This window comes from Rhinopithecus bieti, unplaced genomic scaffold (genome assembly GCF_001698545.2).
Source record: "Rhinopithecus bieti isolate Rb0 unplaced genomic scaffold, ASM169854v2 scaffold_32105, whole genome shotgun sequence".
NCBI lineage: Eukaryota > Metazoa > Chordata > Mammalia > Primates > Cercopithecidae > Rhinopithecus > Rhinopithecus bieti.
The window spans coordinates 1,176,622-1,204,251 of NW_016814250.1; the positions used below are offsets into that span (position 1 = coordinate 1,176,622).

A 27,630-nucleotide genomic window follows, 5' to 3' on the forward strand; every position below is an offset into this window, starting at 1 on the left:
GAAGATTACAATGTATAATTTCAGTATTAATCTTCAGGGATGTGGAAAGGGAGATGCCCAGAGTGAACCTGAAACATATTTTACCAATTGCACATTAATTTTAAATTGCCAAGGGCAATGAAGAAAATAAAGAACAGCTGTCCTTGAAAAATTTACAGCAAGTAAACTAGAGTTTCTCTATTTTTTAATCAAAATGGGTGTGAGGTGAATGTGGGTGGAAATAGAGGACAGTCTTCTGTGGGAGGGAGCCGAAGAGTCTTGCGGTGTCTGCAGAAATGCAAATGCAAATTGAAATACTAAATCCAGGCAAATCAGGACTGAATATTCATTTTCACAATTAGTAATCTTATTTGTTTTAAGGAAACTCTGAGAAACTATTTGTTTCCAAATGAATGGTCACGTTAAATAGGGGCAGATCCTTCCTCTGAGATGGCAAACCCTGTGTCTGCCTGTACCACTCGTCCATGTCGTTTAGGGCTTGGTTTAGGACTGTTATTACTTTCCTGTTGTCCAATGACGGTTCTTTTTTTCAGCCCATGAATTCTTCAACCTTCTTTTCTCTTTGTTACCCATGATTTTATACATTTTCCTTTTTAACACATCCATGGAATAGAAATGAAGAAAATTAATAGGACTTTATTCAATCATTACAATAAAGCATCTTGCTTCTGGGTGTATTTGGGGTTGGAGGTTGGATAGGTGTCAGAAAACGACAATGGTATATTTTCAAGTAGTGCTGAAGGTGTTTTTAGACAGAAGAAACTTGGTAGAACTGTCTTGCTACAGAGTAAGCATGCTAGGCTGTATGTTTTTGCACGACATTCTGATGAGGTCAGTGACATTTTATGGTACACCGTTAGCATAGTGGTGAAGAACGTTAGCCCAAAAGACTTTCTTGATTGTAATCTCAGTTTTACTCCTTATTAACTCTGCCATGTAACCTCTCTGTGTCTTTATTTTATCATCTGTGAAACAGGATAAGGGTCATGTCTCCTGCAAGGGGTTGTTGTGAGAACTAAAAGAGAATGCTTAAGACATTGGCACATGTTGAGTGCCCAGTAAGTGTGAGTCTTATTTAGAGGTAAATTCAGTCATTGAGGCCAATTATAATTAAGTAGTTCCATTATTGATTTAAGGCTCTAGGAGACTGAAGAACTTTCTATTTTTTTTTTTTAAATAGCAATTTACATGGGGAAATAAATCACCCAAGTTCACTTTATCTGTTAATTTTATGTGGCTCTTAGAACAAACAGCAAAATTAACTGGTTTGGCTTTTAACCTCCTCTTCTTCAGTGATTTGTGGACATTTGAGCATTAAAATATCCTGAGCAGTAAAATAGCCAGAGGCTCAGGAAGAACACCACAGTTTTCAGATTATCTCAAACTTTTGCTCAGAAGCCAAAGAAACAGACGAACACCACAAAACACCATGAAAACCAGAAGCAGGCATTCTTCCTCCCGGGATTTAGTACCTGCTACCTGCTGCTGCAGCTGCTCTGAGGTGGAGAGGCAGAGGGCAGCAGCGAGACACCATTAGGCCTTTTCTGATGTTTTCCATCTCTGCAGCAGAGGAATGAAAAGGAATCTTGCAAAAAGCAATGGCCCACTTTGGCCTTGAGTTTGAGTCTCTTTTCTAATTTATTCTAGTAACATTTTCTAGTACTTAAACCTGAGCTACATGAGTGATGAGCTTGAAAATTAATTTATTTAGCTGTCCCATCCTTTCCAGCTTACTTTAATACTTACCTATGCCTGGCCATACACATGTTAGATGGATTTTAGTCTGTACTTTTGGGGTATTTCTTACAGGGAAAGCATTAGAGGAAATAATACTAGAAATAAGGCTCCTGTTCTAAAAGATGATCTTCAATCTAACTTCAAGACAGATTTCAGTCTACTTTCATGTTGACCAGTTATCCTGCATAGTTCCACGGATACTAGTAGAAGACACAAGACTACTGGATCTTTGACACAGGACAGTTTATTACTGTCAGTAGCTAGAGTAGTGCATTTTGTGCTGGTTGCCTGAGCCCTGATTCCTAAGGGCACTGCAATAATGGCAAGGTGATACTTATGGATGATACAGTTGGTTGTGTTATAGGAGGAAAAACTCTGAATGCAGGAAGCTCAAATCTTTTATAATGGCCAGCAAGCAAGCCTTTTGCTCTAGGAGACACCATCTCTACATGCTAAGGCTGCAAGCAACCCTGCTCTTTGCTCCAAAGGGTAGATATTGGAACAGAGGGTGCTCCCAGCACCCTGGGGTGATGTTGGTAGTGGTGAGTGGGTGATATGATGTGGGAAGATGCTTTGTGAGCAGTTGTATCCAGAGGGTGTCAGATCCCAGGTGCTGTGCTGCATCGTTTGCCTTAGCTCTTTGTGTAGGCTCTTATGAGCTGTTGACAGATTTGGATGGGAGTGTGTCTTGAGATCTTTGACAAAGAGTAGAATTGGTGGGAATAGAATGGGGGTAAGGTGGAAGGCAGGGTGGTGTGCTTGAATTTGGGGAGTAATTGAGATAAGAAATGATGGAGGTTTAAACTAGAGTATTTGCGATGGAAAGAAAGGATAGATAGAAAGAGAGACTTCGCACACAAACAGAATCTGATGACCTGCTGGATATTGGAAGTCAGGGAGAGGGAAAGCAAAAACAGACTCTAAGCTTCCAAGATGAGGTGAATGAGACCTTTAGCCAAGGCAGAATGCAAGATGAGCAGTAGGTTTGGGAGGGATAGAGACTGGTTTTGGATATTCTCAATGCAAGTGGCATGTTATAAGAAATAGAGTGAAGGCAACAGGAGAGATGGCAGGAATTATTCTTAGAGAGGTAAGGTTTTGAGTGTCTAAGTCAAGATGATAGTGGAGAAAAGGACAGAATCTTTATGAATGCTTCTATTTTGATGACGAGAGGAAGAATAATGGAGATATAAGACAGAGGTATAGGAGGAGAAGGAAGAGAGGATGGTTGTAAGGGAATCCATAAGAGGGGAGGTTCCAAGAAGGAAGAAGTCAGCTGTGTCAAATACTCTAGAAAGGTCAGATTGGGGGAGGAACAAGAAACAACCATTGGGTTTAGTGGTTGGGAAGTCAACTAGATAATAGCAAGGTTGTACTTATTTTTTTCTTAGGTGTTACTCTTCTCACAAGAACCATATGAGACAGGTGGTATTATCCCCATTTGCATGAGCCCCTGAAGTGAAGAAACGTGATTTGATTTGTCTAAGTCTCAGAGGTAGAGAGCAGTATACTACAACTTGCCTCCAAGACTGTGTTTTAAATACCCTTGCTGTCCATGCTCTTAACCAGTCAGCATGAGGAGATGGAGTTACTATAGTCTGACCTTTTTTTTGAGGATGCTGGAGATGAAGGAAAGAAAAATAGAAGATAAGCTTTTAAAGAAAAAAGTTTAAAAGTTTGAGAGTACTGTAGGAAAGGTAAGTAGGGAGGGAAGATTTAAGTATCACTCTCTGAAAGTGTTCATCTAGATTCAGGATTAAGCCATTCTAAAGTTACATCTGCCTTTTTTCAATAACAACTGCTTCATGGACCTCTGAAGGTGCATCCTTGGCCCAAGAAAGATGCACTGCCTTTCCTGAGGATCGCTGCAACACCTTGGGAGGTCTCTTTACAGCAGACATAATGTCTTTTTTTGTTTGTTTGTTTGTTTGTTTTTTTTTTGAGGCGGAGTCTTGCTCTGTCGCCCAGGCTGGAGTGCAGTGACGCAATCTCGGCTCACTGCAAGCTCTGCCTCCCGGGTTCATGCCATTCTCCTGCCTCAGCCTCCTGAGTAGCTGGGACTACAGGCGCCCACCACCACGCCCGGCTAATTTTTTGTGTATTTTTAATAGAGACGGGGTTTCACCGTGGTCTCGATCTCCTGACCTTGTGATTTGCCCGCCTCGGCCTCCCAAAGTGCTGGGATTACAGGCGTGAGCCACCGCGCCCAGCCCGCAGACATAATGTCAATACAAAATCTGCATAGGACAATATATTAAAAATTTTAATTATTTTTTGTTTTGCATTTTATGTTTTTGGAGTATATCACACTCTCTCACACAGTCTCCATAAGACTCCATAGGCAGTTGAGCAGATATATATTAATAGGCTCAGTTGCACATGTGGTATCAGAGGCCAGAACAAGGTAGGGTAAACCTGTCACAGGTCACGCAACTAGGCAAAGCTGGGGTTTGGAGCCTAGTCTTCTGGCTCTAAGTCAGAATTATCCTATGGCAGCAGAAACGGTGAGAGGAAGAGTTGGTGGACAATGCAACTTAGTGGTGATGTGGGAGCTTGATCCTACGGGAATGCCCAGAGGCTGTGAGATACTCCTTTTGCCAAGGTTCATGCTGTGAGGAAAAACTGAAGGGCACATTGAGTGAGTCACAGCCAGTGTCTCTGTTAGATACCGGGATAGGGAGACCTCTGGGAGATTGTGGGGCCCCAGAGGTTACTAATGAAATTGGAAACTCCCTGTTACTCTGTCACTTTCCTCTAGGCCCTGTCTAGGCACTTTGCCAGTGGCTTGGATAGAAGGAATAGCAACAAATCTAGGGGGTCTGGTCTGAAGCTAAAATGCTTTCTCTTGTGTTGCCTAGAAACTGAAAACAAGGCCAGCCACCTGTAGTATACAGTCCATTTTGACCCTAATACAGAGGCTGCAGCTAATAAACTATCTACCTTTTGTATTTGAGGCTTGGATTCCAGAGGATGAGACTTAGTGTCAAGCCTTAGATGTATCTTTAGAGGCCTAAAATTATCAGTACTTCCAAAAATATGGATTAGACCCAGAAGTGGGTATTTGCTTTGCACTTTAAAAAATATTTCTCACTTTTCTCCTGGGATGGGACAATAGTGAGTGGATGTGACAGACAACCCCAGTGGGCACAGCCACCCTCACGTGCCCAACTGTCTCGTTTCTGTGTTTAGTCTCTGGTTTGTTTGGAAGTGGGAAGACTGTGGGAATGAGATCCTAAGACCTTTCCTAAAAGTGCCTGCTGATGGGGAGGCTAATCATCACAATACAGAAATGTGTTTACACAAAGAGTAGGTGAAGGCGAACGTGAAAGCGAAAGCAAGACTTACAGGAAGGGGAAAAACAGATTAGTTGCTGGCAGGTAATAACTGTCTGTAATGTTTCTGTATCTGCTGTTCAAATAATTATCATCCAGGGGAAGAACTTACAAATGTTATTGGTGAGCAGGAATTGTATATTTTCCATGAGTCATTCTCGTTAAATAAATTTTGACTCTCGTCCCAGGGTGTGCTTTATTTTATGAAAATAGGCTTATAGATTAAAGGCCTTGGTTAGGGCATTTATATGTATCGTGCCTAGCTATTTTGAAATTAATTTTGAGTGTTATACTACAATTAAAGCATTTGATGATTGCTTGGTATGTGCAAAGCTCATGCACTTGCTTTATAAATGTTATCTCCTTTAATGTTCACAGCAACCCAGTTCCCATCATTAACCCCATTTTCAGATGAAGAAGCTGAGCACAGAGAGGTTGAGTAACTTGCTGGGTCACATAGCTAGAAGGTGGCAGAGTTGGAAGTTTTCAAAATGTCAGTAACCTTAACCTGTAATGGTTTATATCTTGTAACCTTAACACATTTGTATTTCCAAGATACATATGTTTTTTATTTAAATGGAGGTACCAAGGTCCAGAAAGTTTAAAATGTTAATCAGTATTATGTTGAATCTCATTTCTGTACAGCCATACTTTATCTTCTGCCTCAGTGCTTAGGAATTACCCCTTACCCTGCTGCTTGGCAGTAGTTAACGTACTTGTAAGTGTTACAAATAATGCATTCTTCTCCCAAAGCTTTAGAATTATGTAAATACCGTATCTTAAATTTATGACAGTGAATATGTCCCTTTGATGGAGCAGAGAGAATCATTCTTCTGTCTGCTTATATTTAAAACCATTTTAATATAAATACACATCTTTGACAGAAGGTTATAATGTTATGAATTGTTGAGTATCTTGGAAGAGTATCTTTGTGTATGAACCTCTTTATTTTTACGTAACCCAGTGCAAGCAGATAGCCTAGAAAGTGTTCACTATAATTACACAGACTTTTAAACATTAGTGCTTACTGAGGACTGGTTATAAATATATGTAAGGGACTCATTATCACATTTTTGTAATCCACTTGTGATCTGAAACAATACTCATGAGTCTTTTCATTACTTTTCTTAATATTACCTTAATACCTCATTCTTGGCCAGATCGCTAGATATTTCCTCACAAGTTTTTCTAAGTATTTCATGAAGAGTGCGTTTTTCTAATTATTTCATGAAGAGTGTGTTTTTCCTTCATTTTCAAGAATATTTCAAGATTAGCTAATATTAGTAATTATGAAAATATATACATATAAGGCATATAAAATAATGATTAATATTTTTATGTGCATAAAAGCATATGTTTATTGTATAACCCGTAGGTAAATCTGTCTTTGCAATGCTAGAGGGATATGCAAACCTGTATTTGTATTTGTGCATGTGTGTATATATATGCACATGTGCCTCATTAATAATGAAATGTTCGACTTCTGATGTAAATCCCGTGAATGCCAGTATGAACATTAATGACCTTTTACCCCTGTTGTCAACACACGCGAGTGCAAATAAATGATTCAGTCACTCCACAAATATTGATGAACTATCTCATTCCATGCCAAGCAATCTGCTGGTTACTAGATGAGAGCTGAATGTTAGTTTACAGAACCATGGAATTTGATAATGTATTTCTGTAGAATCATACAGCTGTAAAATCCTTTTTATTCATTTCATGTCTGTTACCATCAAAAGTGTTTATCTTTCACTTTGAGCCCTTCTCCTTTGTTGTTACATCTTTTTCTGTCTTGTATTTCATTTCTGTATTTCCTTTACTGATTAATCATCGATATATTAATTGTTCATTTATTTTTCAATTCATTTGTTAAATTTATACCATAGGCTAAGGACAAGTTGAGATATTAAGAATGTAGAGCTATCAGATATAAAAACTGTCCCTGAAGCTGAAAAGATAAGAACTTCTTGGCCTATTTAGTTGCAGGTTACTCTCTTAAACCTAATTGTCTGTTTAATTTTACCCTGTGTCTTCACTTGATTGCAACTCACTGCCTAAAATATAAGTACTCAACAATTCCTGTGAAATCAACAGGAAATTAAATGTTATGTAATTTCTAGCCTTTCTTCTCATTTATTTCCAATTTTTCCTCCCTTTCATTTTGTGTTCTTCTCCCTGTTTACCATTTCTATTTTTAAAAATTACCTGTCTTTTTTCTTCTGCTTCCTTTATTCTAATGCTACTTTGTTTTCAGATTCATCACATTTATTTGCCAGTTGTAGCCACTCTAGCCTTTATCTCCACCTCTCTTGTTTACCTGCATTTATCAGCCCTCTTAAGTTTTATTTGCCTTTTGCATATGATTTTTTAACTATCCCAGAACATCTTATTTTTTGTCTTGCTTCTCCAGCCCACCTACAGGGACCAGTGGATGCCCACTAGTGCTCAGTAGTTCCATGCAGGTGTTTTCTGGAGCTGAATGGTCTCTGGCTCTGGTAACACCATTTGGGTTTGAGAGGGAAACAACTGAGCAGAGATGATGATGAAACATGACTGCTTCCCACTTTTTGACTCTCTCCTCAAGGAAGATGTGGGTGATGTGAGTAGTGCTATGTGACAGTGTTGTGGGAGATTGGAGGAGACAGATGGTAGGAAGTAAGACACATTTGATTTTACCTTACCCATTTTGCCCAGAGACAGCTGTCATCAGCTGCTCATCACTGTAGTGGAGATTAGCTTACCTTTTGTTTGCTAACTGTCAGAATCAATCTCAATCTCATTTATTAAGAGAGAGAAAAAAAACTTTCAGCCTGTAAACACATTCACCAGGTTACAAATTTTTGTTAAAAGTTAGAAAATATTGATATCAATATCATCACTGAGCATTTATATCCTAAAAAATCACAATAATTTGGATATTTTAACTTTAATTTTTCAGTTCTGAATTGTGATGTCCATTTTGGACCAAGTCTATATCCATAGTTCTATATCAATTTCAAGTCAGATCAACCTTAGCTATACCTGTTCTGTCCAACTATTCTATACAAGGCACCATAGAAACTATTAAAAGCAAAAACCAAGGTTGACTTAGTATCTTTCCAGGTAATACCTCTGTGTTTGGAGAGAAGGTGGAATACAGGTTCATGATTCTTCATCTGAAAATTCCAAGGCCTGGTGTGTTTTGGAATTTAGAACTTTTTAAATTAAAGATAATAGACCATTCAGGACATACGCACAGGCAAAGTTTTCATGATAAAGATACCAAAAGCAATTGCAACAAGAGCAAAAATTGACAAATGGGATCTTATTAAACTAAAGAACTTCTGCACAGCAAAAGAAACCGTCACCAGAGCAAACAGACAACCTACAGAATGGGAGACAATTTTTGCAATCTATCCATCTGACAAAGGTGTAATATCCAGAATCTATAAGGAACTTAAAATTACATGAGAAAAACAACCTCATTGAAAAGTGGGCAAAGGACATGGACAGACACTTCTCAAGAGAAGACATACATGTGGCCAACCAACATATGAAAAAAAAGTTCAGCATCACTAATCATTAGAGAAATGCAAGTCAGAACCACAATGAGATACCATCTCAAGTTGATCAGAATAGCTGTTATTAAAAAGTCAGAAAAACAACAGATGCTGGCGAGATTGTGAAGAAAAAGGAACACTTTTACAGTGTCGGTGGGAGTGTAAATTAGTTCAGCCATTGTGAAAGACAGTGTGGCGATTCCTTAAAGGCTTAGAGGCAGAAATACCATTTGACCCAGCAATACCATTTTTGGGTATATACCCAAAGGAATGTAAATTGTTATAAAGACACGTTCATGTGTATGTTCATTGCATTACTTTTCACAATAGCAAAGACATGGAATCAACCCAAATGCCCATCGATGATAGACTGAATAAAGAAAATGCAGTACATGTAATATACCATGGAATACTATGCAGCCATTAAAAGGAATGAGACCATGTCCGTTGCAGGGACATGGATGGAGCTGGAGCCCATTTTCCTTAGCAAAGTAATGCAGAAACAGAAAACCATGTATCTCATGTTTTCACTTAGGAGCTAAATAATAGCACATGGACCAATAGGGGGAACAACATGCACTGGGGCCTGTGGGAGGGCGAGGGGGTGGGAGGAGGGAGAGGATCAGGAAGAATAGCTAATGGATGCTGGGCTTAATACCTGAGTGATGGGATGGTCTGTGCAGCAGATGACTATGGCACAAATTTACCTGTGTAACCTGCACATCCTGCATATGTACCCCTGAACTTAAAAGTTGGAAATAAAATATGGAAAAAACAATAAAAAGGTAATATGAGACATATACTGAATAGAATATTACATCTCCAGACAGGTTTGGTGTGGAAATTACTTTTAATATGTGAAATATGAACATTCAGTCTGAGTGGAAAAAATACTTAACCTGAATTCAGGTCATGCATTAATACTTTTTCAGCTTCAGGATTTCGTTTTGATTTTTGAAATTATTTCAATCTGTCTGTTAAATTTCCCCAATACATTTCTGAATTGATTCTCTGTATTTTCTTGAAGTTTGTTGAGAAGGAAGCCCAGTTTCTTTGAATTCTTTGTCTGAGAGATTGCACATCTTCATCACTTTAGGGTTGGTCTCTGTTGCCTTATATTGCCTTATATTGTTAGGTGAGGTCATATTTCCCTGAATGTTCTTTTAAAAATTATTTTTTTAGGGACAAGGTTTTGCCCTGTTGCCCAGGATGGTGCGCAGAGACTATTCATAGGTGCAGTCATATAGCACACTACGGCCTTGAACTCCTATGCTCAAGCAGTCCTTCTCCCTCAGCCTTCCAAGTAGCTGGGATTACAGGCACTCGCCACTGTGCCAGTCCCTGAATGCTCTCGATGCTTGTAGATGTGTGACAGTGTTTGAGTGTTTGCGCATTGAGGGATTAGCTATTTTCATCTACCCCGTCTGGCTTTGTGCCTGTTCTTCAGAGGGCCTTCCAGGATTCTAAGCTGACTGACTCTTGGGTTTCCTGAGCCTGTGACCACTACAGCTGTCTCAGCACTAGAGGATGCTCTAAGCCCAGGCTTGCCACAAGTCTCTTCAGGACTCAGAAGTTGATGTGGCTTTCTGCCCCAGATGGACCTGGGGAAGACTCCAGAAGTACTGGGACTGTGTGGGAATACTGGCCAAGGACCTGAGTCCAGAAGACTGTTCCACTGGTCCAGATGGGTGTGTGTCCCAGCAGGTCTCTGCATGGGTGGTATGAATTTCTGACTGTAGCAGAATGGGCTGGAGTTGAGATGAGGCCTTCTTGGGATCTGCTGTGGGGCAGAGGCTGGAGAGCCAGGCTCTTTTGGGTGTATGTCTCCTAGTAGGTCTCAACACAAGATTGTTCCCTGATTGCAGTGGGAGGGGCGGGAGCTGAGCCTGGGTCCCCATAGGATCTATTGTGGGGCAGAGGTTGGCAAGCCCATCTGGAAGGCTCAGGCTTCCAGGCTGCGAGACATGGATGAGTCTCCCTCTGGGTCCCTGTGCGAGCAGTTCTGAGTTGGGACTTTGGCTGAGGGGCCCTGGAGTGAAGCCACAGGGCAAATCTCTGGTTCACTGCTGAGACCACTGTTAGTATGCAGACAAACCTTTCTGCCAAAGCACCAGTGTACAAGATTCCTTTTGGACCCCTTGGCAGATAGTTTCAGCTGCAGGCTCAAGGCCAAACAGGGCTGTAGCCAAGTCCCTTGGAGGACTGGACCACTGTCATGCTTGAACCTAGGAGCAAGCTTGTGGCACATCAGCCACCTGGATGTTGGTCTGCACTCTCAAAGCGACCCTCCCAGGTCTTGGGTGGGAAGGCCAAACAGGGCTGTAGCCAAGTCCCTTGGAGGACTGGACCACTGTCATGCTTGAACCTAGGAGCAAGCTTGTGGCACATCAGCCACCTGGATGTTGGTCTGCACTCTCAAAGCGACCCTCCCAGGTCTTGGGTGAGAAGCCCAGGTCTTGGGCTTCTCCAAGGTTTCACAAACTTTTACCTGAATCCTGAGATGCCCTCAGGTGATGATGGATGGATGTGGAATTCTTGCTGTCACACGGGGATATGAGCAGGTTACTTTCTATGCCACCATCTTGGTGATGCCACTCCTCTATCCATGAACACTTTTGATTTTGGGAATTGTGACTTAAGATTGTGGACTTGTTTTAAGATGTACCCTGGTGGGTGCAGTGGCTCTTGCCTGTAATCCCAGCACTTTGGGATGCCCTGAGGCAGTAGGACCACTTGAGCCAGGAGTTTGAGACCAGCCTCGGGCAACATAGTGAGACCCCCTCTCTACAAAAAAAAAAATTCAGCCAAGTGTGGTAGCATGTGCTTGTAGTCCCAGCTAGTCGAGGAGCTGACATGGGAAGATTGCTTGATCCAAGGAGGTCAAGGCTGCAGTGAGCTGTTATCACACCACTGCATTCCACCCTGGGTGACAGAACAAGACCCTGTCTTAAAACTAAAAAATACTTAAATGTAATCAAGTGTTAAAAGGAATTAATTATGAGTTATGTTTAGAAGAAGGGAATGTCACTGTGGGCTGGTGTCAAAAAGGGGATTTTTATCCGATTTTGAAGGTTTAGATGGGAATTTTACTGACTGTCGAATCTTGGGCAACCAGAATAGCACCTGGCACATATCTGATGAATAAATATATGACAGTTGAATAAATCTGTGAAGAGAAGGGGAAGAGCATTCCTACTGGGGAGACTTCAGCCTGAATGTAGCTGCAGAGGATGCAATGAACTTGGTTATTTGTGGGTGATGGTCAAGCCGTCTGTTGTGATTAAGTTGAATACACTGCAGTCCCTGTAGGAAGATGAGGTGAGGCCCGGCATGGACGTGTGCGTGTGTGTGCCTTACATACTTGTTAAGGCTAGAGGATGTGGGCTGGATCTGAAGGCTTGCTCTTAAATGGGGATCCAGGGAATGTTAGATAATAATAGTGGTTTGAAAATAAGAAGATAGAAGACAGTGTTCAGAATGGATTATAGTTGTATATTTCTTTTTAGGGATTCCATAATAAATGTGTGTGCATGAAATTCAAGACTGTGTTGAAGAGGCAGAAATTAGTCTGAAGTTTGAAGAAAGAGTGGGCATTGACTTGTTGCATTTGGAAAGTGACAGGGAAGAAGTTAAAGATTTCAAATTTCTAATACTTATTGATCAGAAATAGTGATCCCTTTGGTTGACAGGGAAATTTGGAAAAGAAGCTGGAAAGGACATGATAAACTCACTAATATGCCTTGGCATATTGGTTGGTTTATATCCTTAAAATGTGTTTGATGCCTTTTATATGAACATATACGTGTTCATAGATAAAAAGAATGTTCCACCTCTCATTTAGTTCAGAGCCTTTGAGAACAGTGTAGCAAGAAATAGAAAATCCAACAAGACTGGAGTGTATGTATTTTACGTGCTATTTCCAAGCTGCTTTTGTGCAAGGTTTATTTAAATTTCATTTAAAAATGTAAAAACTGTGTTGAGTAGCTTTAATTCCCCCTTGCACCTCTCAGTATGCATTAGCAATTAACTCTACTTCTCTCAGGTTGATGAATTTGAACTTGATCAATTATTTGATAGTAATTACCAGCACAGAGTGATTATTATTGCCGAAGTGGCGTTCTTATTTCATCTTTCCATGTAATTCAGGCCCTTTTCACAGAGGCATGTTTGTTGGAATGCAGAGTATGATTTGCTCTTTTGGCTTCTACCACTGAGGTCAAACACTTTTAGGTTTCTTAACTAGAGTAGTACTGAAACTCTGTGGTATTTTAAACCATCTGGACATGTCCTTCTGGCTTCCAAAAAGAAGGAAGGAATGAGGCTCAATCTTTTTTCCTGTATCAAGCTCAAAAGGTCTCTGATTTTTGTGTTTCTTGGCAACTTCCGTTTCTTTTTCCCAACTCCTGGCAGGGCTTTGCAGCCTCCTTATCCTCCCTTGTAGTCACTGAGCGCTCCCTTTCAGGAAGGTGTGCCTCTGCTGCTATGACTCCTTAGAGTTCTGAGTAGACTTAGACTAAGGGCTAACCTTTGCTCTTCTGGTTCTTTAAGCTCTAATGAGATAGAGAGTAATTATTAGTCTGCTTGGGCTGCCATAATAAAGTATCACAGACTGGGTAACTTAAACCAGGGGTCCCCAATCCCCAGACTGTGGCCTGTTAGGAACCAGGCCCCACAGCAGGAGGTGAGCAGCAGGCGAGCCTTATGGTCTGAGCTCTGCCTCCTGTCAGATCAGTGGGACATTAGATTGTTGTAGGAGTGCAAACCCTATTGTGAACTGCACATGTAGCAATCTAGGTTGTGTGCTCCTATGAGAATCTATAATAAATGTAATGCGCTTGAATCATTCTGAAACCATCCCCCACCCCTGTCAGTGGAAAAATTGTCTTCCACGAAACCGGGCCCTGGTGCCTAAAAGGTTGGGAATGGGGGTTGCTGATAAACAATAGAAATCAATTTTCTCACAATTCTGGGGGCTACAAGTCCAATATTAAGCTATCAGCAGGGTTGATTTCTTCTGAGGCCTCTATCTGGCATGGGAGTGGCTGTCTTGTCCCTGTGTCTTCCCATCGTCCCCCTCTGTACATGTCTGTGTCCTCATCTCTTCCTACAAGGCCTCCAATCATGGTGGATTTGTGCCCACCCTGGTGACCTCATTTTAACTTAATTACCTTTTTTTTCAAGACCTATTTCTAAATACAGTCAAATTTGGAAGTACTGAGGTTTAAGATGTCAATAGATGAATTTGGGGGGATACAATTCAGCCTTTAACAAGGAAAAAAAGGACATTTGCAAAACTTAAAAAATAAAGAATAAAAAGCAAAGAGAATTTATATTCCTTTGGGTATATACCCAGTAATATGAATCACCCTATTATACACACACATGCACATGTATGTTTATTGCAGCCCTACTCACAATAGCAAAGATACGGAATCAGCCTAAATGCCCATCAGTGATGGACTGGATAAAGAAAATGTGGCGTCAGGTGTATTGGCTCTTGCCTGTAATCCCAGCACTCTGGGAGGCTGAGGCAGGCGGATGCCCTGAGGTCAGGAGTTTGAGACCAGCCTGACCAGCATGGTGAAACCCCGTCTCTACTAAAAATACAAAATTAGCTGGGCACAGTGGCTTATGCCTGTAATCCTTGCTACTTGGGAGGCTGAGGCAGGAGAATCACTTGAACCTGGGAGGCGGAGGTTGTAGTGAGTCAAGATTACTCCATTGTACTCTCGCCTGGGCAACAAGAGTGAAACTCCATCTCCAAAAGAAACAAAGTGTGGTACATAAGGTACCACGGACTGCTATGCAGCCCTAAAAAGGAAAGAGGTTCATGTCCTTTGCCGGGACATGGATGGAACTGGACACCATTATCCTTAGCAAAGTAATGCAAGAATAGAAAACCAAACCCTACATGTTCTCACTTATAAGTGGGAGCTAAATGATGAGAACTCATGGACACATAGAGGAGAACAACACACACTGGGGCCTATGAGAGGGTGGAGGGTCGAAAGAGGGAGGGGATCAAGAATAATAATTAATGAGTACTAAGTACCTGGGTGATGAAATAGTCTGTACAACAAATGCCATGACACAGGTTTATTATCTATGTAACAAAGCTGTACATATACTCCTGAACTTAAAAGTTAAAAAAAAAATAGTATATGTAACTATAATTTTTAAAAAAGCAAAGAGAAAAAGAAGGGACAAAACTTGGCAAGGAAGAATGAATGCTTTTGTGTGTGCACTGTGAGTTACCATCTATAGGACACATGTTAGTATCATCTCATTTCTCTCCCAGCATAACATAGGGTATAGGATGCAGTCCTTGATCTCAGATATAGCATAGAGACTCCAAGAGGTTTCCTGTCTTCCTCATGAGTGACTGAACTGACTTGAATCCAATTCTTTAGACTCTGACTAGTATTCTTTTCATCACTCCGAGCAGGGAGGTGAAAAGAAAGTAAACCCTCGTGGGCAAATTCCATGGCCTTTTGTTGTGTTATTTTGTTTTGGAAACTTTGGGGATTAGAGGCATCATCTGCCTGTCAGCCAGTTGTGTTCTTGTTAGCTTTAACATTCATAGTGGAGAAAAATAAACACACAGCCAGAAAGCTGCAACTCGTTTGAGAAGCAAATATAAGTCACAGTTTTTGGAAGTCATTACTATGAAAATTTTCAAGCATAAAAAAGTAGAGAGATTGGTATAATGAACTCCCATATTCTCATCCAGATTCAATAATTATCAGAATTTTGCCACAGTTGTTTCATCTATCCCTTTTTCCTTCTTAAAGTAAATGTAAGGCTACTTTCACCCCTTTCAGGATGCAACTTTAAACAAATGGAGATTTTCTTACATATCCTTGGTGCCACTCAGAGTTTCCTAATTGCATCAAAAATGTCTTTTCATCATTGATTTGTTCAGATCAGAATCCAAATGATAAGGATATTTGTTGAGCATACCAAATTATGTTTGACAGTACCTTTTATATGTCTCTTGTTCTCAGGGACAATTTGTTTTCAGATCTCTGTAGAGAGAGAGGATGCATTGATTTGGTTCGTTTTGCAGTATACTTTGTGGTGATATTGATTTGAAGTTTCAGAGCTCCTCACTGGACAGGGCCTGTAACAACTTTAAAAAACTTACAGTTTTGCTTTAGTTTCGAATGAATTTCCATGGTTTTCAAGAATCGTCCAAACAATGATTTCTTTCTGTGTACTAATCATCACCATATTTTTAAAAGGCTAAAACGTTTGAATATGTAAACAAGTAAATACAATAAACATAAAAGTTTTAGTGCATCTTTACAAATTGGATTGGTATTCATTTCAATGTATCCATGATACTTAACTAACTTACTAGCATAGAGGCATTTCATTTTTGTCCACATGGAACATTGTTTGCTGAGATTATTTTTTAACCACAACTTACAGATAAAAAGCTAGTAAAACAAGTTGTTAAATACTTGCTTTTTTCAAAGGTTATTTTTATAGTTAACAGGAATGCTGCTAATGTTACTTAGCAAAGATTCTGAATGCAGCTGTTTGATGGCTTTTAAAATATGATAGTCTTCTATTTTGCTAATAGTTTGTTTCTTCCCATAGGTATAAATGACCAAGGATTGTACAGAGTTGTAGGGGTGAGTTCAAAGGTCCAGAGACTTCTGAGTATGTTGATGGGTATGCCTCTTTTCTAATCATTTTTCCATGTGTTATTTGTATATGTTCATTGATTTCACAGCTTAATATTTCGTAGTAATGTGGAGAATACTTGTGATTCCATTCCTCTACTTCCTACAGGAGTTTTCTGCTGAGCAGAGACAGTTGAACCACAGAAGTAGATTAGTATTTGCATCAGTATAGATTGATAGATTGTCTGTTACCTCTTACTAAGAAATGAAAGAAAAAAGAATGCACCCCCTGGTTGACTGTCTTCATGTGCTTGCTTCTCACAGGAACGTGGCAGTCAGGCCTCTATGCTTTGCGTGGTTTCCAAATAGCCTGTCCACAATTGTGACAGTACATTTGGTTGGACAAGACCACTGGGACTAGCTCATTTTTATGGAGCTTCCAAAACTGTCATTTGACAGCAAGGGTCTGATTCTCAGGGATTCATTGGTATTCACAGTGGCTTGTTTGTAGTTCACACCAGGCTCTCCTCCAGAACCATGCATGCTCCATCTGTGCTGATAACACAGTGTTCTTTGGCGTCGCAGACTAGAGGAAGCCAGAGAGTGAATTCATTTCATTACCCCAGACGTTATGTGAATGACAAAGCGCTTTTACATTACACACTGCTGTCAGTTCATTGCCACCTGTAAGACACTCCATTTCTCCCCCACCCCAAAACAGGCTGCCTCTTGAAGAGTGATGATAACTCATCAGGCTAGAGGGCCTGTGTATCAAACCAATCTGTCATTATGATCTTGCTACATATTAATTTATTTGATATCTTACTTTCATTAATCAATATTAACAATGCCCTCAGGTGTGCTGTGAATACATTCCAACCTGTCAGCATCTTAAAGCATTATAGCAAAGACTTATTTTTAGGAAGCATGAGCCAAGTTGAATAAAATCAACTGCCATGCTACGGATAGGATTGCTTGTTTGGCTATATTTGAATTAAGGATTTAATAAGCAATAATCTTTTGTAAGCTATTAACCACAGGAAAAATTGCCCATCATCAGTTGGAGAGCCTTATTAGAATACATTCGCTTCCATAAGCTGTTTTCATTTTCTGCCTCTCTGGTTTAACTTGGGTGTGCAATTTTGGCAGTCAGATTTTCCTTTTTACCATTAGTGGTCTCCAAATTAAATAGACTCAGGTTGCCAGTGGTTCAGTAGCAGCTGGAAGAATTTAATGGGACTACAGCATCTGCTTTTACTTAATTTTAAAATTAGAAACACTTCTTTCATTTCCAAGATGGTGTTATGATGATTAGAACTGGAGGAGTATGTTGATATCAGAATGGGAAATGTGGACTGAAAGGCACATTTTGGTGGTAAACTGATCCTAAGGACCTGGCATTATTTTTATTATCATCTTGTTCCTGTTCAAGGAAAGTTTGAACAAGGGTTTTTCTGTGGTCACCTTGAAGTGTTAAGCTGTCTCAAAATTTGTTGGTCATCTCATAAAATTCTACGTGTACAGCACTGCTCAACTCAGCGTGGTAGTTTGCTCTGCTCATGGGAAATGTCCCAAGCCAGTCCTTAACTTACAAGGTGTTTTTAAATATCGAAACCCTCAAAAAATTCATGACCTGGAAAACTATTTCTACTTTTCATGAGCCTCAGAGTAGAGAAGCCCAGGACATAAGTGTGACGCAACCTCGTACATATTGCTGGCAAGGGAAATGCTTATGTTTTCAGTAATACCATTCTGCAAACAGAGGAAAGTTAGAGAATTGATGTGAGACAGTTACTGACTTGTTACCTCCTCATTAAGCCATTCATTTAAGAGGCTTACACAATATACCTTTGTTTTGAATAATCTATAAATAATTGCTTCTATGAATTTAAGATTATCAATCAAAAACTTTGGATTTTCATTAGCATCAATATCATTTATTACCTTATGCTACCAGTACAAACCTTAGCCCTTGACAAAATATATTTACTTGCTGTTTCCTAATCACTTTAATGTTTCCTTATTTCTTTCCTTTTATCCAGATGGAGTGCTCAAATGGGAATAATTTAATGGCTTTTCCAAAAAAAGGGTTTTAGAGTTTTGAATAGTCATGTCTACATAATCTTAGGGGTATTGTTTTTCTCCAACTTTTCCCATTTTGCTGCGTTGTTAGAGGGTTACATATATATCCTGAAGAGGAAAAAGTTGTGTGGGTCTGCCAAATTTTAACTTTGCTTTTTTAAATAGTGTTTATTATTATCATCCTTGAAGGTAATGGGTTTATTTCAAATTTGAATTTTTTTCAAAGAACATTTTGTTTGTAGTGCATTGTCTTTGTAGAAATGGGAAATAATTTAACTTTTAAGTATTTGAGAAACAGTCCCAAGCCATGTACTATTTTTTGAGGAGAGCTGCCATTTACCTAATTCTCTGTAGTTCTTGAGAGGTAATTATTTACTTTAGAATTTTTTATTGCCATTTTTACACAAAATACTTTGTATTGTTTGTTGAACTGTTTTAAGTCTTCTTTACTCGTGTAAAACTTTATAATGATTTCTAAAACATTATATGCTTAATCTCTTGCATGTTTTTTCATTTGTCTCTTTTTTCTGGTGTGTTTTTCCCTTCATATTTCATATTAAAATAGAGAAAAATGTTTCTTTCCATTTTCCTTCTCTCCTTCTTCCTTCTCCTGCCCTTTCTTCCCTCCTTATCCTCTTTATTTTCTCCCCCTTCTTTCCTTCTCTCCTATCTCCCAGCTGGTATGAAATAGCAATGACATTGACCATACAAAGTTGTCTAAATAGAGAGGCAGTTACTCTCCTCGAGGCCAGGTAAAGGAGCAGGCAGCTGCCTTGCTCCACCTGGTGATGAGAGGGCATTCTTAGTTTTCTTCCCCTCTGGGAGCCTAAGGCAACTGTACACTGGATTTCCAGCAGCCTCTGAGCCTTTCCATGGACCAAACTTCTTAAGGTGCTGAAAGAACATGCCCATATGAGCAGATGACTGCCTTTTTCTTCCGTTTTGCAGCCTCTAAGACAGGGCGCACAGATTTGGTAGAAGTTGTTATTGTTTTTGTGAAGTAGAAACAGCACAGTTGGGAAAGGCAGGGAGAAATATCAGATGAGTTGTCTTTGGGTGAGTCATGGTTTTTTAGTAAATGGAGTGAGAATGTAAAATATCAATGACAATAGTTCATGGTAGATTAGAACTGATAGGAGGTAGAATTGTTACGCATTATTCCTTCTTCCCTACTTTACTTGAAAACATCAGAGCAGGAGAAGAGGAAATTGTGAGAAAATGTGGTAGTAGCTTGTGTGGTCTGGTGAGCTCAGTGGTTAATTCTAAATCTGATTTGCAAGAAGGGCTGGATGACTTTATTTTCACGCATAAAACCACAGAAAACAAGGAACGATAAGAGTTTTACTTGAAAACCATTACCTTGTTTCCTTTGTAGGACAACTTTGTTGCATAGATTGGGGAAAAAAGTGAACTAACGTAGCTGAAAAATATCTGATTTTTTATTATAAGACATATTTTCAAAATTCATCCATTCATTGTGCTTTTTCAAGTACTTTAAAATTGGACCTAAGTCAGTGTTGAGTAGGGTGCTAGCAGCTGGATAAAATTGCACTTTGCATTTAGGTGGGGCTGCAGATTTTCAGTTTCAAAAAAAATGACCAGTGGTTATGTAAGTGTGAAACATTCACCCAAATAAAAGTCAACTCTTTTATCTGTGCTTGTTAGTTCAGATTTTAACAAATCCATGAAGTGTCCTTCCTTGGTCAGAAAGGAAGCAAAAACCTTCCAAATGTATTTTCATGTTTGAATCCCAAATAATTATTAAATTCTGCCTAGTCCCAGTGCATTTACTGATTGTAAAGGACTGCTAGGGATGATTGAGCTATTTGAAAACAGTGAAAATTTAAGAGAGAGTAACATAGACGCTATGTAGTCATTTGCTTCTGATATGACAGCTGCTTTTTATTCCATGAATTTAGAATGATGGCTTATTTTTCCATGGAAAGAATATGATTCTCAAAATACAGAATCATAATTTGGTAGAAAGCTGGAAATAAAAGATTTCCTTTAGAAGCCTCTTGGATTTTAAAAAGGTGGTTTGCTGGTAGCAAGTTGATTGAAAATGTTATCTGACTTGTATGTTAATATGAGATTTAAATAATTGATTTAATGAGAGAGAGAATATTCAGTTACTGAAGTAATTGGTTGGCAAAGGCTTTAGAACAGAATTATTTAGTCCTAGTTATAAAGGATTGCACCTTTAATCAGGGTGCTTAATTTGATTTCTTGAATGTATCTGTGGCTTGTCTGACAAGCTCAGTAACAAATGAGTTCTGAATTGTAGGAACTGATCAAAATGTAATCAGTGTCAATTGCCATTGTTGTAGTTTATTGCATATTGCTGTCAGTTGCTGTAATCAAGAAATGTTGAAGTGCTTTAAAAGTCTTCAGACCTTTGAGTAATTGACCTCATATGTATGATACTATGGCTGTGAAATAACCATCACTTCCTGTTTTACTTTATCTTCGAAAGTTTCAACCCAACATTGAGTTATCATCCACCCTTCATCATCCCAAGCCTAAAACTTTTTAAGTGGCATGCATGACTTAATGTGGTGGTCCCATTTTGACAGGTTTTCTTTTAGTGTTTTAAAAGGAAATACTAACAAGATGTTTCCTTCTCTATGAAGACAAATACAGTATAAGGGAGGAAAAAAACCTTGAAACAAGTAGGTTTTTTTCATCTTAGTTAAGACATCATCGTGGAGTGAGGGAGAAACAGTCTTTTCCATGAATCTCTTATTTTCTCCTTTGCATAGTAGGCGTGTAGAAAACCAGGCAAATTGATATTGATGGCTCATTATCATTCGTCATAACCCATTTCCTGCCTCCTGCCTTTGGGCAGGTAACATCACTGCTTGCTTATATTTTTTAGTGACTCAGCAGTGGTAATAACTTACTACATTTAATTATTTATGGAAATCTGTATACATTCTTCATTTACCTTGATGCTCTTAATAGTTCTGTGAGAGCATTTACAGTATTTCCATTGTGCAGATGAAGATCTGAAGTTCAGATAGGTTTGGAACTCGCTTATGGTAGTATGGCTGGGCCAGATTGTTAGAGGCATGTAAGCCCAGCTTTTTGATACCCATGCTGCTCTCCTCCCCGCCACCATGCCACAGCTGAGTGTACCAGCCCAGAGTTATATGAGTCAAAGATGCCACCATACTCCTTAGGGGTTTGCCTTTCCTGCCATCCTTTCATTTTAGTTCTACCAGGATTGACGCTTTCCTTTCCACAATCTACTAACTCTCCCATCTCCTATTTTTTTTTTCTTGGTACCACGTACCTTTTCTTTAGAACTTACTAGCCATTTTGAATTTAATTTTTTTCTTTTACTTTATAAAGGAGCAACCCTATTGACTTATCATTTGAAAGGATGTTTGTAAGAAACACATCAGTACGCACTATTTGGATAAAGAAAACTAGTTTAAGTTAGAATGAATGTCTGGAGTGTTACACAGAGGCTTCCAGTAAATATTTCCCCGATGAGTGTATATATTATAGTGTTAATGTGAAAGGTTAACTGTAAATGACTTTTTAAGTCTCTATCTAGTCATTTTCTGTTTTGGTTGATCATATATTAATTTCAGAAAGATAATCTAATGAACAGAAATGCTGAAAATCTGAGACTAAGTTTATCATCCTTTCACCAGTTTGTTGCCATTCTGATAGTCATTTTGCCATCCATCGTGCCACCCGTAATTTTCTGTGTCATAATGATGCAGGATGTTTTTTGCTCCCTGATTCGGCTAAATCCGAGTTTTTGTGTTACCACCAGGGAAAATCAGACATGCGGACACAGTGAAAGGTGAGGAGGGTGGAAGTTATTGAGCTAAAGGGGAGCTCTCAGCAAAGAGAGGGGGTCCCACCAGCCGGCTCCCACCTCTCATATTGAATGCAAGGCCACCACACATGAGTTGAAGAGGTCTGGTTCCTCCTTGGCATAAGGCAGGAATTCCCAGTAGCTCCGCCCTGTTCCCCCAGTGTGCATATGGGCCCTTAGTCTGAGCCACTCCACATTGATTTATTTCCCTTACTGAGCATGTGTTAAAGACCGAAATTTTCACCGTGGGCATGTTTAGGCAAGCCTCACGTGCACAGTGACCTGGGTGGGTCGGAGGTTCTCTGGGGACTCTACCCTACTTATTTGACTGTCTCCTGCCTCTATCAGTACACAATATGAGAGCAGCAGTGCCACCTAAAACAAATCATATGCATACAACTGAAAGTGCCACTTGCTAGAAGCTGAGGCTACTGAGTGATACTGTTAACGATGATGATAATAGCTATACATGAAATACATTGTGGGTGTTGAAATAATTCACTATGTCTAATTCTTCCTTACTCCCAACCCATCTCTTATTTTGCTTTGATCTCTACAGATTTTCTGAAGTGCCAGAAGTGTCTAGTCATAGAACGTATCTTATAGTATTTTAGAGAAATTGTATATATAATGTTTTCCTAGGAAACTGCAGAATTGTGGTTTGCTCATTTAAAAATGGAAGCTTTGTAAGCTAGACAAGAGGACCTTTGATGTTCAAGGTTTTAATTATTTTTTTGTTGTTTGCTTGCTCACTAGATGTAAAAACGTGCCATGAGGTGGACCTGGAGAATTCTGCAGATTGGGAAGTGAAGACAATAACAAGTGCCCTGAAACAGTATTTGAGGTAAGCGCTTCTTAGCAGCAAGATAGAAGAATGGACTATTGGGGTCTGTAACATACAACAGATGCCAATTGTGTACATAAATATCAATACTTAAATGAAGCCTTACTTTAAAAAGGGAAAATTTCTCAGGTGTCTCAGTGTCCCAGAAAGAAAGGTAACTGGTAGGTAAACATCAGTAATTAAGTAAATTGCAACAGAACAGAAATTGACATAGACTTGGGTTTTGAAATAGACGTTTCTTGTGGATGTACATTTTAAGAATTAAACACTATGAAACAACTCTTTGAGGCTGATGATGGAATGAAGGCTATTTATTGAATTCATTATGTCTTTATATTTTATGCTGAAATGATTTTTTAAAGTTTAAATGATTTGAACTTAAGGCTTATGACATGTCAATGCAAAGCTCTTTGAAAAGAAGTTTACTTGGTGAGGTTTTAAGATAAAGTTGTTTTCTATTGATAATTTATAATTAGAAAATATTTAGGACTAGGGAGTAGGAGGAGGGTAGCATTTTTTATGAGTTAACTGGTTTTTTTTTTTTTTTTTTTTTTTTTAAGGAAAAATAATGTAAGCTCAGGGTTAGATGAAGAAGAGCAAGTATATAGACAGTTAAAAAAATGAAAAAAAGATCACAACTGTAATTTTTATATGCTGTGGTTCTGTTGGGGACTTAGATTTTCCATGGCAAACAAATGACCTAGGACCATTTTTTTTTTTTTTTTTTTTGGGAGCTGGAGTCTTGTTCTTTTTGCCCACGCTGGAGTGCAGTGGCACGATCTTGGCTCACTGCAACCTCTGCCTCCTAGGTTCAAGCAATTCTCGTGCCTCAGCGTCCTGAGTAGCTGGGATTACAGGCTTGCCACACCACACCTGGCTAATTTTTGTAATTTTAGTAGAGACGGGATTTCACCATGTTGACCAGGCTGGTCTCAAACTCCTGACCTCAAGTGATCCGCCTCCCTTGGCCTCCCAAAGTGTGGATTACAGGTGTGAGCTACTGTACCCGGCCTCAGGACCAGTTCTTTTTAACCATACATAGGGTTGTTTTCCAGGTAAAAGTTATTTTGGTTCCAGTGGATACGTTGGAATCCACTTTATATGACATATTTTGTATTTTTAAAGAATTATGAAAAATTTCAGATACATAAGATGAGAAGTTAGTGTAATGAACCCTCATGGCTCTATTATCCTGCTTCTTGAGTTATCAACATTCCATCCTTCTTAATTCATTAATCTTCCTACCTGCCACTGTTTTTTTTTTTTTGGAGACAGAGTCTCGCTGTTGGCCCCGGGCTGGAATGCAATGGCATGATCTTGGCTCACTGCAACTTCTGCCTTCCGGGTTCCAGCAATTCTCCTGCCTCAGCCTCCTCAGTAGCTGAGATTACGGGCACTTGCCACCACATCTGGCTGATTTTTTTTGCCATGTTGGCCAGGCTAATCTCGAACTCCTGACCTCAGGTGATCCACCTGCCTCAGCCTCCCAAAGTGCTGGGATCTACCTGCCACTTTTTATATATAATACTTTAAAGATTTTCTGAAACATCATATTACTGTACCCATAAATACTTGAGTATCTCAAAAACTTATTTTTTTTGAGACGGAGTCTCACTCTGGAGTGCGGTCGCGCAATCTCAGCTCACTGCAAGCTCCACCTCCCAGGTTCACGCCATTCTCCTGCCTCAGCCTCCTGAATAACTGGGACTACAGGCGCCCACCACCATGCCCGACTAATTTTTTCATTTTTTTTAAGTAGAGACAGGGTTTCACCGTGTTAGCCAGGATGGTCTCCATCTCCTGACCTCAGGGTCCGCCCACCTTGGCCTCCCAAAGTGCTGGGATTACAGGCATGAGCCATCGTGCCCGGCCTCAAAAAGTCATTTTTTAAAAGTCAATCAGAATATATTCTGCACAACAAAATTAATATCCAGCATTCAGTCTATGTTCAATTTTTACCAACAGTCTTCAAAAAAGCCTTTTTATATTTGGTTTAAATCCTGCAGGATTTAAACTGTGCCAACATTTCACTTGGTTGATAGGTTTTAAGATTTTTTTAATCTCTGCATTTCCTCCCTTCCTCCACCACTGGCATTTATTTGTTGATGAACCTGGGTCATTTTTGATTATATTTTCATGATAACATTTAACATGTTTCTTTAGCCATCCTGTGTCCTGTAGATAAAGATTTTTCCAATAGGCTTTGTTAGAGTCAGGTTTTCTTTTATTTCAAGAATACATTGTAGTGGTGGTATATTCTTTCTGGTGTTTACCATCAGGCAGGCTGGGTTGTCTGGTTGTCCCACTTTTTAATGATATAAAATTTATCGGTGGGTAATAGGTATGTATTACCTATTTTCAAGTGCTTTATATAAAGAAGATGTTTTCAGCCACTGTTCTAAATTTTTTCTTAAACTATTATGTGCACTATTGTTATTCATAATTGATAAAGGGATGTATACTTATATCAGTATTGCCACTGATAGCGACTAACTGTGGTTTAGATGAGGATTATGGTAAAAATGAATCTTGTTACTCCCAAACCTAGGATTAGAATTTAAGTTCCCTGAAGATAGGCATCTTTTAAGTCTTGTTCACTGCAGTATCCCCATCTACTTGGAGCTGTACTTGTGGCTGAGAAATTAGAACAGTGGTTCTCAACTGAGGATGATTTTGCCCACCCAGTGGGATGTTTGGCCGTGTTTGGAGACATTATTGATTTTCACCATTGCTGGTTTGCAGTGCTCCTGGCATCTGGTGGCATCTGACATCCTGCAGTACGTAGGGCAGCCCACCCTCCCCCCACAAAGAATTATTTGATTCAAAATGTCAGTAATTCTGAGATTGAGAAAGCTGTATTAGATGAAGGAAAGAGTAGGTAAGGGATATAAACATACAATGAATTGCACACGTTAACTTGACCAGAAGAAGTACTGCCACTCTAGGAGATCGCTTTAAATCCGTTTTACTGTTTGGTAGACTCATAGCAGTGCAGGTAAAGGGATTGACTGAGATGATGGAAAACTAAGGGTGGAAATCCACCTTTTTGGCAACAAATTGCCTTCTTTTTTCCTCCATTCCATATGGTTTTCTTTTGCTGTGTGGGAGGAATTTGTTTAATAAACTAGAGGCTCTTTTATTTAGTACATAGGATTTCTTTTGGATCTTGATATTCTCGGAAGCTAGTTCCTTATTGCCCCTGGTCTTGTGTTGCTTTTCTGCCTTTTATTTTATTACCTTGCTTCATCCTATGGAATTTCACTTTTAAACAAACATTGCCTACAGAACGACATTATGAGATGTTATTATTATGTAACTTCACTTCTAACAAAATACACATTCTGCCTAAATGTGATAAAGTGAATTATCATAAGATGGCAGATGCCTTGGGAGATTTGAAAGTTGGGTTGCTGTTCTTTTCCCCTATGTTATTTTTAGCGATGGAAAATGCAGTAATTAGGATTTAATTGACACTTTAAAAAAAATTTTTTGTTAAGCATCAAATGGGATAAAACTGAGTTTTTATCTACCTCCATTTTGGCAACAGGATTCTGGCCCTAGCAAGTGTATTTCTTTCTGCATGAGAGGTAATACAGTGTGATGGTCAAGAGCAGGAGGTCTGGAGCCAGCCTGCCTGCCGGGGTTGGAGCCCCAGCTCTGTCACTCACGGCACCATGGCGTGAAGCTGAATATAGCTTTTCTCACCCAAAAAAGCTCTTGCCCTTGAATTCTTCTCACTGCAAATAACCCAGCCATCTTATTGGATGGGATGGTGGAGGTGGAGGGAGGAAAACAGCCAAAGCCCCAAAGCACCAAACTAAAACGAGAAGCAGGTCCTCCAGGGTCTTGGAGAAGGAAAAGTATGTGCAGTGGACCAATGCGTGGCATCTCCCTTTTCCGTCTACTGACTTGAGGCAATGTTTTTTTTTTGTTTTACTTCTCATGTTTTAGAGAGCTGAATAGCAGCCCTCTGAATGATTTCTTATCTATGCAGACCATTATTTTGATTTTCAGAAACATATTCTTTACAGCAGTTTTCTGTTGTGAGGGGACAAATGAGTGGTTTTGTGATGTTTCTAGTCAAATGATTTTACCTGGAGGAAACTTCTTTTAAGCCTGGAAATTGTAATGGGAATTTTTGGGAGGGAAATGCCAGCTTAGGTAAATATTATGATTTATATCCCCCAACAGATCCCAACGAGTGGCAAAGAGAGGTGGCTCAAAAACATGTCAGGTGGGAGGCTGAGAGTTGCAGTGACTCAGCATACATTCTGTATGGGGAACTTGTCATTTTTATGGCTGCTTCCCTAATGTTAACAATATTTATTTTCTTACACTGCATTGCTTAGCTAGACATATGGCAATGATATAAGTAACTTGTAGAAGATATTCAGATACAAATTCATTTTTATCGGAAAAGAAATGTTTTTCTAAGGGTTCTCAATCCCCCCGACCGACCCCACTTTTCTTTTCAGCACCCTTTAACTTTCCTTCTCTGCTAGATAACCATTTTTCTTCTTTGTTACCTCCTGCTTTTCCATATTTTGAAACAAACCTCCTGAAGACTTTCTTTGGATTGGCCCTTTTTTCTCCTTATTTAGCCTGTGGTATAGTTGATTTTTTTTTTTTTTTTTTT

The 27,630-nt window shown here is 39.4% G+C and overlaps 1 protein-coding gene across 1 annotated transcript in view; it reads left to right on the top strand.

The window, feature by feature from the left end:
* Nucleotides 1-27,630, top strand: part of ARHGAP10 (Rho GTPase activating protein 10) — a 341,688-nt gene that overhangs the window by 192,548 nt on the left and 121,510 nt on the right. The window contains exons 14-15 of the mRNA XM_017850073.1: nucleotides 16,214-16,288; nucleotides 22,907-22,994. Of these exons, the coding sequence (XP_017705562.1) occupies nucleotides 16,214-16,288; nucleotides 22,907-22,994 (163 nt within the window). The remainder of the gene's footprint in view (nucleotides 1-16,213; nucleotides 16,289-22,906; nucleotides 22,995-27,630) is intronic.